Source organism: Dryobates pubescens, chromosome 30, assembly GCF_014839835.1.
Source record: "Dryobates pubescens isolate bDryPub1 chromosome 30, bDryPub1.pri, whole genome shotgun sequence".
Classification (NCBI taxonomy): domain Eukaryota; kingdom Metazoa; phylum Chordata; class Aves; order Piciformes; family Picidae; genus Dryobates; species Dryobates pubescens.
In genome coordinates this window covers 3,488,940-3,502,227 of record NC_071641.1, presented here as the reverse complement: position 1 = coordinate 3,502,227, position 13,288 = coordinate 3,488,940, and the positions used below count along the sequence as shown (strand labels likewise).

Here is a 13,288-nt window from a genome sequence, read left to right as displayed (position 1 = left end):
CCCATGTGCCTTTACAAGTTGCAGCTTCACAGAGTGTCAAAGGAAAGGAGCCCCTATGTCCAGCTGTGGGATTTTTCTGCATGCCTGGATTAGGAGGATGCATGCAGGCTGCATTTCATGGCTGTCAGGCAGTGCTGGGGCCACTCAGTTGCCATCCTGCTTTGGATAGCCACAGAGGCTGAGAAGCTGCCAGCGCTTGACTGTATCCATGATTTTAGCAGCCGAGGTACAACTGGTTTTGATCCTCTGATCCCAAGAGTCAGTCTATCAAGAAGTCCTACAGTATTGTTTAGGTTGTCTTGTGTTAGAGGTTATCTCAGGGGACTAGAGGAACATCAGCTGGCTCACGTGAGCCATTCTGCAGAGATAATTGCGATATGAGAGTTTCAAACAGCCATTCCTAAAAAGCAATTCTCAATGTAGTGAAGTATTATTATTTTCTTTTCAAGAGGAAAACAGTGTCTTCTCAATGTAATGGTTTCCTCATGTTTTTAACTCTTATTGTTATAATCCATTATAACAATGTTCTGAGGCTCTGCACATCAAGAAAGGAAAAATATAACACAGAAAGTAATGGGATACTGCAGAACAATCCCTCCCTTTATGCTTGGCAAACTGGGTGGCCAAATGATACAGTTTGGAGTAGCAAATGTAATGACTACCCACAAATGTAGCGTAAAGTTTAATTGGTATTGCTCTCCATAAGGTAGTTTTTAAACTGTGCAGTCAGTAAATGGCCAGCGTTTGAACACGGTGCCTGGCTGCTCACTGGTGGCTGCCAGCACCTTACTGGGCTGGTGAGACCACTTCTCTTGGATTTATAGAATTGTAGAATGGTTTGAGTTGGAAGGGACCTAGTTTCACCCCCCCCACCATGGGCAGGGACACCTTCCACTAGACCAGGTTGCTCAAGGCTTCATCCAGCCTAATGTTGAACAACCTGTTCCAGGGTCTCACCACCCTCACTCACTTCATAATATCCAGTCTAAAACTCCCCTCCTCAAGCTTCAATCTATTCCCTGTCATTCTATCACTATTAGCCCTTGAAAAAGTCCCTCCCCAGCTTTCTTGTAGGGCCCCTTTCAGGTACTGAAGGCTGCTATAAGATCTATCCAGAGCCTCCTTTTCTCCCCTTGGAACAGCCCCAGCTCTCACAGCCTGTCCCCACAGGGGAGGTACTCCGGCCCTCTGATCATCTTCATGGCCTTTCTCTGGACCTGCTCCAACATCATGTCCTCATCACCTGAAAGGATGTAGGTAGTGTTTTCAGGAGTTGGATGGTGGTGGGATTTTTTGACCCTAGATCACAGAATCCTAGAATGCTTTGTGTTGGAAGGAATATTTAAAGGTCATCTAGTCCAACCCCTCTGCAGTCAGCAGGGGCCTCTTCAACTGCAACAAGTTGCTCAGAGCCCCAAAAAACCTGACCTGGGATGTTTCTAGGGATGGGGCATCTACCACCTCTGTAGGGTCAGTGCATTTTTCTCCCACTTCCTGTAGGGTTTTTGAACAGCCACATGGTGGAAACCAGTTTTAAAATGAGAAAAGCAGTTCCTGGGAGCAAGGACATTGACAGGAGGTTGGGAAACTGCACCAAATCACTGGTCCCTGCATAACTTAGTATTTGGAGAGTCTTACTGTGGAAGAGGAATAACTTCTGCCAGTGCAATCTATGTCACTTAGAAGGTAGATTAAACGAAACAAGAATAAGATTTCCCATTGCAAAACAAACATTTGCTGCTGGAGTTCCTCCTACGTACATATTGCACTTGGAATCTGCACTTGCCCTTACTCCAGAGAGATGTCAGTGTTTAGGGGACCCCTCATCATTTTTGGTCACGGTTGTTTTTGCAGGGGTTTGAGGCTGCTGTACCTAAATCATGCACATCCTTGGAAAACATGGCAGAGTGGTAGGGGCTGGAAGGGACCACTGGATATCATCTAGTCCAACCCCCCTGCTGAAGCAGAATGACGCACAGCAGGTTGCCCAGTATTACAGTGTCTGGGTGGGTTTGGAACCTCTCCAGAGAAGGAGACTCCACCACCTCTGGGCAGCCTGCTCCAGCACCCTCCAAGCAAGGAAGGTTCTCCTTATTACTGCAGATGCTTAAAAAGGTGATGAGCTGGTTGGGAGATCACAGGATGAGAGGATGTAAGGGGTTGGAAGGAACATCCGAGGACCATTGAGTCCAGCCCTCCTGCCAGAGCAAGACCGTAGAATCTAGCACAGGTCGCACAGGAATACAGATGTGATGGTGGAGGGCCACGAGCCCCTCTGCTTTGTCATGGGGTGGGCAGCAGGGTCTGTCCCACCCTAAGCTTCGTTGTGTCACTTCCGCAGGGATTGCTGTTTGCAACATCCCCTCGGCCGCCGTGGAGGAGACAGCCGATTCCACCGTCTGCCACGTCCTCAACCTGTACCGGCGCAACACGTGGCTCTACCAGGCGCTGCGCGAGGGCACGCGCGTGCAGAGCGTGGAGCAGATCCGGGAGGTGGCCTCCGGTGCCGCCCGCATCCGAGGGGAGACGCTCGGCCTCATCGGCTTTGGTATGTTGGCAGGGGGCAGCAGGCCCAGGGGCAGCAGGCCCAGGGGCAGCAGGCCCAGGGGCAGCAGGCCCAGGGGCAGCCTCTGAGGGAGGCTCAGCACCGCTTCGCTGCCCTGGGGAGGACCTGAAATGAGCATTTTCAAAAGCAGACCCACCACCGTGGATGGGTCAAAGTACTCTGATTGTCTGGGGAAGGAGCTCTGTTCCATGAGCCTTGACTGGGTTCTTGGAGGAGCACTGTGCCTCCAGGGGGACCACACTGGGCAGTGCTGCCATCCTCTCCTGAAGAACCCCCTCCTGAGCCACAGCTGCACCAGGCCAGCTCTTCCTGAGCCATCCCGCCCTGCATGGTGGCAGGATTGTGTAAAACAGTTTATCTTCAGTTCACCCATAGCTACTGAGAGCTTCATCATCAGAGGTAGCTTCAGCACCTCTCCTGATGGCCCTCATGGACATCCCTCTTGGAAGCAAAGCCCAGCCATCAGAGATGGTTCAGGAGGCGTGTTCAAGCAGCGCTTGGTGGCCAGACACACACAAAGTGATAGAACCTTGAGCAGAGGAGATTAGGAGAGCATTTCTGGCTTCATTACTGGTTCCATACCCCTCAGCAACTGGGGACAGCTGTCACTGAGACAACCCCAGCTAGGAGCCAGACCACAAGGGCTGCAGCAGCCATTTTCCCCACTTGTTTGATGCTGCTCTGCTGCAAAGCCCTCAGCTAATTAGTGCAAGAGGTGAGGTGAGTGAGTGAGGTTAGAGCAGGAGGTCTGGGCTGGCTTCTCTACCACTGCTAGCTGGAAAAAAGAATGGGTAAAATGGAGCCTGTGCAGCCCTCATGATGGAGACAGACTGGGGAGGTCTCCACCAACACCACAGGCCTCCTCCTCCAGCACTGGGAGCCCTCTGCTCCCAAGCCATGACAGTTGCCTTCTTCATGCCCAGATGCCCAGCCATGCAGTGAGAGGCTGAAAACCCATCACAAACAAGTTGCCTAAGAAAAGCAGCAGGTTTTTTTCTTTCTCTTCTTCAGGTGTTCGAATGGCCACGAGCTGGCAGGGGTCTAATGACCTCCCTTGTAATTCTGTTCATTTTTTAACAATTATGACACAAGCCCTTCATGTTTGCAAGAGCCAAGCACAGCCCTTCCTGTGCAAGGTGGCCCAGGTTTGCTCTCCAGGCAGCATCCCTTTGTGGGCTGTCCTGGAAGCCCAGGAGACCTGCACAGAAGTCCTCAAGCCAGGCTGCATGGCAGTTCACAGAGTCACAGGGGTTGGAAGGGTCCTCTGAAGGTCATTGAGTCCAGCCCCCTGCCAGAGCAGGATCACCTAAAGCAGTTCACACAGGAACACCCCCAGGCAGGCCTTGAAATTCTCCAGGGACTAGGACTCTATCATATATTCCAGTGCTCTACCACCTTTAAAATAAAGAAGTTCCTTCTCCTGTTTAGATGGAACTTCCTGTGTTCAAGTTCATGCCCATTACCTCTTCCCTGTCACTGGGGACCACTGAGAAGAGTCTGGCCCCATCTTCCTGACACCCACCCCTTAGATATTTGTCAGTACTAAGAAGTTTCCCCTTCAGCCTCCTCTATTCCAGCCTGAACAGTCCCACCTCCCTCAGCCTTTCCTCATATGACAAATGATGTTCAGCCACATGGAGCCCAGGAGGTGGGACTCAGTTGATTCACCTCCTCTCTGCCCTTCTCACACAGGTCGCACTGCACAGGCGGTCGCGGTCCGAGCCAAGGCATTCGGCTTCAACGTCATCTTTTATGACCCATACCTGCAGGATGGGATAGAGAGGTCCTTGGGAGTCCAGCGGGTCTACACGCTGCAGGACCTGCTCTATCAGAGCGACTGTGTCTCCTTGCACTGTAACCTTAACGAACACAACCACCACCTCATCAATGACTTCACAATTAAGCAGGTAATGCACCTTGCCCACATGGCTGTGGAGAGTGCTCTGCTCTCCAGTACAGCGTCTGTGCTGACCCTGGGTTCCCCTGTGGTCACCGCCACAGCACGCCACTACCTGAGTGCCTACAGGTCACCTCCAAAACAGCTAGTGGCAACCAAGACCCTGTCACCCTCCCCACGGTGTTTACCAGATAAGAGAGCCCATGGCGTGGAGGAGACAGCAAGAGAGCATTTTTCACTCAGAATCAGAGAATGGTGGGGGTTGGAAAGGACCTCTGGAGCTCATCTAGTCCAAAACTCCCTGCTGACGTAGGTTCTCCTAGAGTAGGTTGCCCAGGATCACGTCCAGGTGGGTTTAGAATCTCTCCAAAGGAGACTCCACAATCTCTCTGGGCAGCCTCATACAGGGCTCCAGCACTTTTCACAAGAAAGTTCTTCTCATCTTCAGATGGAACCTCCCAGGTTCCAATTTGTGCCTGATGCCCCTTGTCCTGTCACTGGGTACCACTGAAAAGAGTCTGGCCCCATCCCAGAGCCTCCCAGCCTTTAGAAATTGCTGAGCATTGATCAGAGCCCCTCTCAGGCTGCTCTTCTCCAGCCTGAACAGCCCCAGGTCTCTCAGCCTTTCCTCCTCCCAGAGGTGCTCCAGTCCCCTCAGCATTTTTGTAGCCTCTGCTGGACTCCTGCCAGTAGTTCCCTGCCTATCTTGACTTGGGGAGCCCAGAACAGGACACAGTACTCCAGATAGGGCCTCACTAGGGCAGAGGGGGAGGACAACCTCTCTTCAGCAAGCCGAGTTTTGTTTGCTCCTAGACTTTCCATAGAAAGCCCACAGGCACCAGGATGGGAATTTCTATGGAGTAGGAGCCACTCAGTACAAAAAGTGAGGCACAGGAGGGGAGGCCTGGGTCACTTCACTGAGCTCACAGTCATCTCTCTCTTCTTGACCACCACCAGATGAGGCAGGGAGCATTCCTGGTGAACACGGCCCGTGGGGGGCTGGTGGATGAAAAGGCCTTAACTCAAGCCCTGAAGGAGGGTCGGATACGAGGGGCTGCGCTCGACGTGCACGAGTCAGAACCCTTCAGGTAAAGCTCTGCCTTTCTCCTGGGCTGCTGTCTGTAGTGGCCTGTCCACGGGGTGCACAACACCATGTGCCTTGTCACACGGTGCCGGGGGATGGTCCTGATGATTTGAGAAGAGGCTGTGGCACCTCACAGCAGGCTGCAGGTGCTGGAAGGGACACTGGGAGGTTAGAGCAAGCCATTAGCCTGGGTTCTGCAATAAGACAAAGCTTTCACTAGTGCATGAGAGCAGAGTCACTGTGGGAGCACTGGGCAGTTTTGCCCACGGGCTGCTGCTGCCTGGGAATGGGAATGGTTGTGAGTGAGTGCAGCTCCTCTCACTGCAAAATGCACGTGGGGTAGGACAAGTAGCTAGCTTGTGTGCTCTTACAAAGGGGCAGCTGCCATGTTTACTCCCTCCCACCCTGTTCCAGGTGACCCTCAGCCTGTCCCTGCACCTCCACACTGCTGCAGAGACATCCCCAAGCATTTATTCCTGTGGGAGCATTAAGAACAGCCACGCAGTAGGTTGTTTTTTTCAGCCCTGAGGGATGGGAGGTTTGGTGCATTTTTAGTCCTGCACAGGAGCTTCTGGCTGGCAGGATATTCCTTCTAGCTCAGGTGTTGCAGGAGAGGTGCTGGGGCTCTAGACTTGCATACATAGAGGGCAAGCCACAAGCCTCTTGTAATTTGTCACATCTTTTATCCTCTCTTTAAACACTAATCCATCTTCTTTCTTTTTTTCCCCACTGCTCCCAGTTTTGCTCAAGGCCCATTGAAAGATGCTCCTAACTTAATCTGTACCCCCCACACCGCTTGGTACAGCGAGCAGGCATCACTAGAGATGAGAGAAGCTGCTGCTACTGAAATACGGCGTGCCATCACAGGTACCAGCCCCACAGCTCCTGGGTGTGCCTGGAGTGGGAGCCGGGAAGGACACAGAGAGGGCTTCACCCTGCCTGTCTGAGCAGGAGACTGGGAAGAGGATCCCAGAGAAATACCTGAGAAACTAGGCTTGACTTCTTTGTCATTTGGGCATGCCTGTGGTTGGGTGAGGGTGTTGCTTGTGCATTTTCTTTTAAGCGGTGGGGCACTCTTCTGAGCATGGCAGACTGGTGTCTGTGACTGGGAAGAACCACAGAATGGTAGGGGGTGGAAGGGACCTCTGGAGATCATCTAGTCCCCTGCCAAAGCAGGATCACCTAGAGCAGGTTGCACAGAAACATGGCCAGGCAGGTTTTGAAAGTCTCTAGAGAAGGAGATTCCACAACCTCTCTGGTTGAAAAGGGCAGTGAAGCAGTAATTGATGCCCCTTTTAATGGTGCTACCCCAAAAGACAGTGCAGACCATGGCCAATTGCCTACCAAGTCCCAAAGCAGTGAAGGCACCTGTGTCCAACTCTTGCTGTAACTGAGCTTGCTCCAAGGTGGTGGTCTTGCTACTCCAGCAAATGCGTGGAGAAATCCTTGCTGCTGTGGCAGGCACAGCTTCACATCTGGCTAGCCCTGGGCCTAAGGGAGCAGCTTTTCTTAAAACAGAGTTGGAACAGAGGGGAGGAGACTGGCCTTCAACCCTGCACCCTGGGACAGCCAAACCAGCCACCTGAAACAAGGGATAGGGGATGTTCTCCCCATCCTGTACACTGACCAATGCAGTGAAATAAGGAAACTGTAGGTTATTAGAAGCTGAGAAAATGAGGTAGGAGCTGCCTGACACACCCTTACCTTTTTCACCAACTCCAGGGCGCATCCCAGAAAGCCTACGGAACTGTGTGAATAAGGAATTCTTTGTCACAACAGCTCCGTGGTCAGTAATAGATCAGCAAGCGATCCATCCAGAGCTCAATGGTGCCACGTACAGGTAAGCTGGAGAACAGGACCACCACGGCCTGCCACGCTGCCGGTTCCCCTGCAGTTCGGGTTTCCACCTACAAAAAGCCAGGCTGAAAGCCCCAGCAACAACTAATTGCTAGATTGGCTCAGCAGGCAAAATCCCCCTCCCTGGGGGGCAGTGGTCACTTCCCTGGGATTACTGATGCTCCCTGATTTAAACATAGGCTTATTGAATCATAGAGTGGTAGGGGTTGGAAGGGACCTCCAGAAATTGAGTCCACCCCCCTTGCTAGAGCAGGATCACCTAGGGCAGGTCACACAGGAATGCATCCAGGTCTCAAAAGTCCACAGAGAAGACTTCACAACCTCTCTGGGCAGCCTGGTCCACTGCTCTGTCACCCTCACAGTAAAGAAGTTTTTCCCTCATGTTGAGGTGGAAGTTCCTGTGCTCTGGTTTGTACCCATTGCTCCTTATCCTATCACAGGACACAGTTATAAGGCCTCCCAGTTATAAAGCACCAATCCTGGTGGACCAGCAGTCACTTGTGCAGCATCTCCACAAGTGGCCAGACTCCCCAAACCCACAGCAAATAAGACATGACATCTAAACTGCAGTGATTGCCATGCCCTGGCTACTGTGACCCTGCATGGCCTAGCTTGTGGGTTAATGAGCCAAGGTAAAAACTCCAGATACAGAGCCACAGCTAGGTGGTCTCATTTCCACCTAAATCCCTGAGATTAGGGGTATATATTGCTCCACTTTGGCCAGCTCAAAGCATGCTGACAGGAGACATCAGGAATGAAGGACTCGGCTGGAGCACAGGCAGCCTTCCGCATGTCACCATTGCCAGAAATACTTCGAGATACAAAGAGCCCTGTGGGGCACATCAGGTCACATTAGAGGGCAGCAGCAGGCAAGAGGACACCCAGCAGCAGAGCCCTTGGGAAGGCACAGCCCCGAGCAGTGCTTGTGCCATGGCCCTGCAGACAGGTCACAGGCACCAACTGCCCACTTTGAGACTGAAACAGCCACTTGGTCCTGCTCCTCTCTGCTCTGATGTGGACAATGTCATTGCTCTGAGGACAAGCCTCTACAGCTTAGTCTCTGTGGGGTGCTTCAACCTTGCTAAGCTCCTCAGGAGCCACCGCTCTGCTGCCCCTGTAAGCTGGGATCAGCTCAGCACCTTCATGGGCAGGTAGAACCTTCCTGACTTCCCTCTCTGCCTCTCCCTAAGGTGATGGCAGTGACAGGTGCTTGTGGTTGGGGCTCTTAAAGGCCTTCATGTCCCACCGACCCCCTGAGGGTTTTGGCCTTACTGCCCCCACATGACATCTTTCCTGTGGACAGCTCAAGAAATTCTCAGTTCTCCTGTCTCAAACTGGGTGTCATTTCTTGAGCTCACTCTGCAGAGTACAACTCGCTCTGCTTTTAGGAAGGACAGTGGCTAGGGCCAGCGCTAAGGTTCAGCTGTGCTCTCTGGTTACATGAGGAAGATGAAGCTCACCTTCTAGAGAGACAAAGCTTACAAACCAGGAGTAGGTGTTCAGAGCTTCACACACAGGGATGATGAAGGCAGCGTACCAGTATCTGGTGTTTCACAGAGCATTCCAGCTGATTCCTTACCCAGTTTTTGGAGAAAGGCTGCTTTGTGGGTCAACAGCCTCTTAGAAGGTACAGAGCAAGATGCAGTTCCCAGTATCATAGCAGAGGACATGTACCCAAGTCACAGCAGCGCTGGTGTTACATCAGGACATCCCTTGTAATTCAAAGAGAACCTGAACTCAGCTCCAGTGGAGAAGTGGAATCTCTTTGCTCCTCATTTTTTCCACAGTGGTGGTGGAGTGATTGGTGCTTGTCTGATGTGACAAACCTGCCCTCTCTCTGTCCCCTCTCCCAGGTATCCACCTGGGATGGTCAGTGTCACACCGGGAGGAATACCGGCAGCTATGGAGGGCATCATCCCTGGAGGCATCCCCGTTACCCACAACCTCCCCACAGTGGCACACCCTTCCCAAGCTCCATCTCCCAACCAGCCCACAAAACACGGGGACAACAGGGAACATCCCAACGAGCAATAGCAGATAATTTAAAAATCCTTCAATAAACTTAGGACCAAGAGACATTGGAGAAGTTATACCTGAACTGGGGAAAAAAAGGAAAGAAAAAAGGCATTTGATACACAATTTGTAACGCTGATTTCGGACAGAGGCATCAGTGGTGATCCAGTGTTACCCACCGCGGGATAGAGCAGTCAAGACGGGGGAGAAGCCCTGAAGCAGTCACCTGCGTACTGAAGCGCTGAAAACTAGGATGTGATACGTTAATGGTCAACTTCTGTTCTTGTGTGTTAAGTTTCCTTCATCTGTGCATCAATCACATGAATAAAAAATAGGAATTTTCTTCCCCCCCTCAGTTGCTCGGGGAGGACAGGGCTCCTGCACCTGTCTTCAAACCACTGCATTCAGCCATCCTCACAGAGCCAGCCCAGAAATGCTAAGAGCAAACCATGATGCGGCTTCAGTCCTTTCCTCACGCTTGTGTCTGGTTACCTCTTCTAACAGGAGGCATCAGGACTGGCTTAGAAGTGGAAGATGAAAAAAAAAACAACCCCAACCACACCAACCCTAAACCCCCCCCCAATAATAATCCTTTTTTTGCAGTCTCCCAGGGCCAGTGACGTGTGACAGAAGTTGTCCTCCTGCCAGGTTTAAGTTCTTACCATTCCGGCCTGGATCCATGGGATGGGGAGGGCAGACAGAGCTCCTGTGGCGCTGAAGGAAAAAAAAACCCCAACCCCAACCCCAACCTGCCAGGCGCTTCTCTGCCCAACACCCCGAGTAAAGTAGCTGTGCGTTCACCTGCGCCCTGCAACGACGCAAGAGAAAGACAAGACAAAAAAAAAGGAGGAAAAAAAGAAAAAAAAAAAAAGGAAAGAAAAAAAAAATAGAAGAAAGTATTAAGTTTCACACACTATTTGTACTCAAATATATTTTCTCAGTTTTAAAATCTGCAGCTATTTTATCAAGTGGAAAAAAAAAAATAAGAAAGAAAAAAAAAAAAGTCTTGAGCTGGAAAGGGTTCAAGAATAATGTTGCATTTCCTTATGTCTCAGGAAAACACTTTTTATGGTAACTTGTCAGACTGTCTATGAACAAACCCCCCCCCACTTTTTTAGACATTGATGAAAGGCTTCTTTTTCCTCACGTGCTATTTTATACAAGAACACTTCGAGACGTGCGGTTAGGCGTGACTGATTTTAACAGGTCCCGTTAGCTTTGTACCCAGTAGCTCCACGTTGTTGTAGTCTTTCGTGCGTCCTCACGGCCTTTCTGTTTGGCGGAGGGCGGCCGGCACAGAGCCTTTGTACGGATACCTTCCTGTTTCTGTGGCGAACGACGACGAGAAAACAAATCTTAAAACTGTCCCAAACTTTAAAAAAAAATCAACCAAACAAAAACCAACCAACCCCCCCCCCCTGCCCCCCCCCCCCCCCCCCCCCCCCCATGGCTATCAGAAGTATGTTTTGTTTTTAGAGTGTTACCGTTCCTGTATTTGTTCCTTGTAAAGGTGGACATTTAGCGGTCAGTGCAGTTTTCAATAAAAAAAGTGACAAAATTTCTATAATTTCTGGAAGGTCAGAGCTTTCCCTGCAGTCCAGCACCTCAGCTCGAGGACACTGAGAAGGCACAGTCAAGTACAGAAACGTTCTGACCGCCTCCAAAACCAAACAGGAGAGCAGGTAAGTACAGAGAGTGGTTTGGGTTAGAAGGGGCCTTAAACATCATCGCGTTCCGACCCCTTTGCCATGGGCAGGGACACCTCCCACTAGGTCAGATTGCTCAGGGCCTCATCCAACCTGGCCTTGACACCTCCAGGGAGGAGGCATCCACAACCTGCCTGAGCATCCTGTCCCAGTGCCTCACCAACCTCACTGTGAAGAATTTTTCTAATATCCAGTCTAATATCTAAGTTGTCCTCGAGAAGAGCTGGGACCTGCTCCTGCCAGTCAGCAGAAGAGTAGCAGAGAGCCATGGCTGGCATCAGCCAAGGCTCTGTCCTTGGCTTCCTCCAGTAGACTTCAAGAAATGCTGTAGAAACTCAGTTTCTGCATGCAGGTCAGCTTCAGGATTGCACTGCTGGGGAAACTCATGCTGAATTCAGTGTCCTACTCAAGCTGTGAACTTATAATTTGTGACTATTTAAAATCAACTGAGGCAGTAGCAGCAGTCTCAGCAGGGGGCAGGGGGATAAATCAATCACTGTGCTTTCCATTAAGCTACAAAGGCAGCTAAACCTCAAACGTGGGTTTTTTTGGTACCTACTCAAGAAATGCAGCAGTAACAAATGGCCATGGAAAAAGACTGAAAACATGCCCAAGAGATGCTGCTTCCAGGTGCAGCTTCCAGCCTCACCAAGCAAGAGGCCTGGTCTATGGTTTCCACCCCATTTTTTCTCCAGTCACATTGCCAGAACACATGGCCTTAGATAGGGCAAAGAGTTTGGTCTTGAAAGGGACTGAAAAAACAAACTGAACCCAAGAGATGTCTAGGTTACAAAACTCTGTATTTTGTTTGCTTTAAATTAAACTGAAAACTAGTGGCCAGCTTCACACAGGTTAAGAAGGGGGACACCTGTCAGAGGAGCGACCGCTCTGTCAGTGATCCACACAGCACATCAGTGATTATCCCTCAACGCCGCACAAAAGCAGGAGGATAAACCAGGCTAATTACAGAGGTGTTTGGGAACCAGCAAAATGATGGTAAAAATGAAAACACTTAAATGGTGGGAAGGGTTAGAGTTGTTTTAAAAATAAACTTGCTCTTGTACTCTGAGCTGGTTTTAAATAAGCAGGCACATCACAGGTAGGTGCAAGTGATTTTGTGTGGTATGATCTCTGTGCTGGTTCCTCGGTCATCCGCTGCCAGTGGTGGACTCTGTGTCAGGGTAGCAGAAGGCTGAGCTCATACCAGGGACAGTAAATTGTGTAGTTTTCATCCAACACCCAACCTCTCTCTCAGCCAAACCCAAGGATGGATGCAAGTGTAGGCAGATGGCTTCTACAGAAGTGCTGCAATCACAGAATCACTCTGGTTGGAAGAGGCCTTTAAAGATTATTGAGTGCAGCCATTAAGCCAACACTGCCAAGTTCAACCAGCAGAAATTAGACATCCCAAGGGTCTCACACTTCAGGGCATGTTTTGGTAACAGACTAGTTTCAAAAGGCCTCCTTCACTGTTGGGTTTTAAGCACCTGCAGCACAAGCACCAGGAAAACACACTAAGATCCAGGGAAGAGGAATGGGAAGAGCATCATCATGATGAAACCACAGCAGGAAGCGGCTCTCAAAGGGAACATTACTGGGCAAGGACATGGGAGATGCACAGCTGATGCCTAAGTTGGGTGCTGCTGCTTCGCTGATGGAGCCATGCTGCTGCAGTTATGCTTCAGGCAGGCTCGAAAGAAGGCAACTTCAAGGTGACAGACACTAAATAAAAGAAAAAAAGGGAGCTAAGGGAAATCACTAAACAAGGGGGGAAGAAAAGAAAAAGTAGCAATTACATGAGTCTCTGAATGCACACAAACCAAACCAGTTTTGTTAATGGAGCAAACACAATCCAGAAATACCTGTAAGAAGCCGTGCAGCAGAACTCTGGAAGAATCCAGAACAACTAAATTTTAATATATTAAAACCAGAAAGAAATACAGGGCTTTTCATGGAAGAATTCATAAATAAAACCAGGACAAACCAACCAGATGTAAAGGAGGTAGCAACGAGAAGCCAAGTTCTGTGCCAGGAAAGTGTGGGCTGCTGCCAGCAGTAACGTGAGGGAAAGACCGCCGAGAAGCCCAGGGCTGCTGGCATCTCTGCATGGCTGAAAAGAGCAGAACTTGCCAGCAAGCTGCAAAGGATCATCTGCAAATGCACCT

The 13,288-nt window shown here is 50.5% G+C and overlaps 1 protein-coding gene across 2 annotated transcripts in view; it reads left to right on the top strand.

The window, feature by feature from the left end:
- Positions 1-9,964, top strand: part of CTBP2 (C-terminal binding protein 2) — a 148,068-nt gene extending 138,104 nt beyond the window's left edge. For both annotated transcript variants that reach the window (XM_009907115.2, XM_054174725.1), the window contains 6 exons: positions 2,342-2,548; positions 4,259-4,473; positions 5,421-5,551; positions 6,287-6,414; positions 7,270-7,387; positions 9,258-9,964. In XM_009907115.2, the coding sequence (XP_009905417.1) occupies positions 2,342-2,548; positions 4,259-4,473; positions 5,421-5,551; positions 6,287-6,414; positions 7,270-7,387; positions 9,258-9,438 (980 nt within the window). In that variant the 3' untranslated portion in view covers positions 9,439-9,964. The remainder of the gene's footprint in view (positions 1-2,341; positions 2,549-4,258; positions 4,474-5,420; positions 5,552-6,286; positions 6,415-7,269; positions 7,388-9,257) is intronic.
- Positions 9,965-13,288: the final 3,324 nt, after the last annotated feature.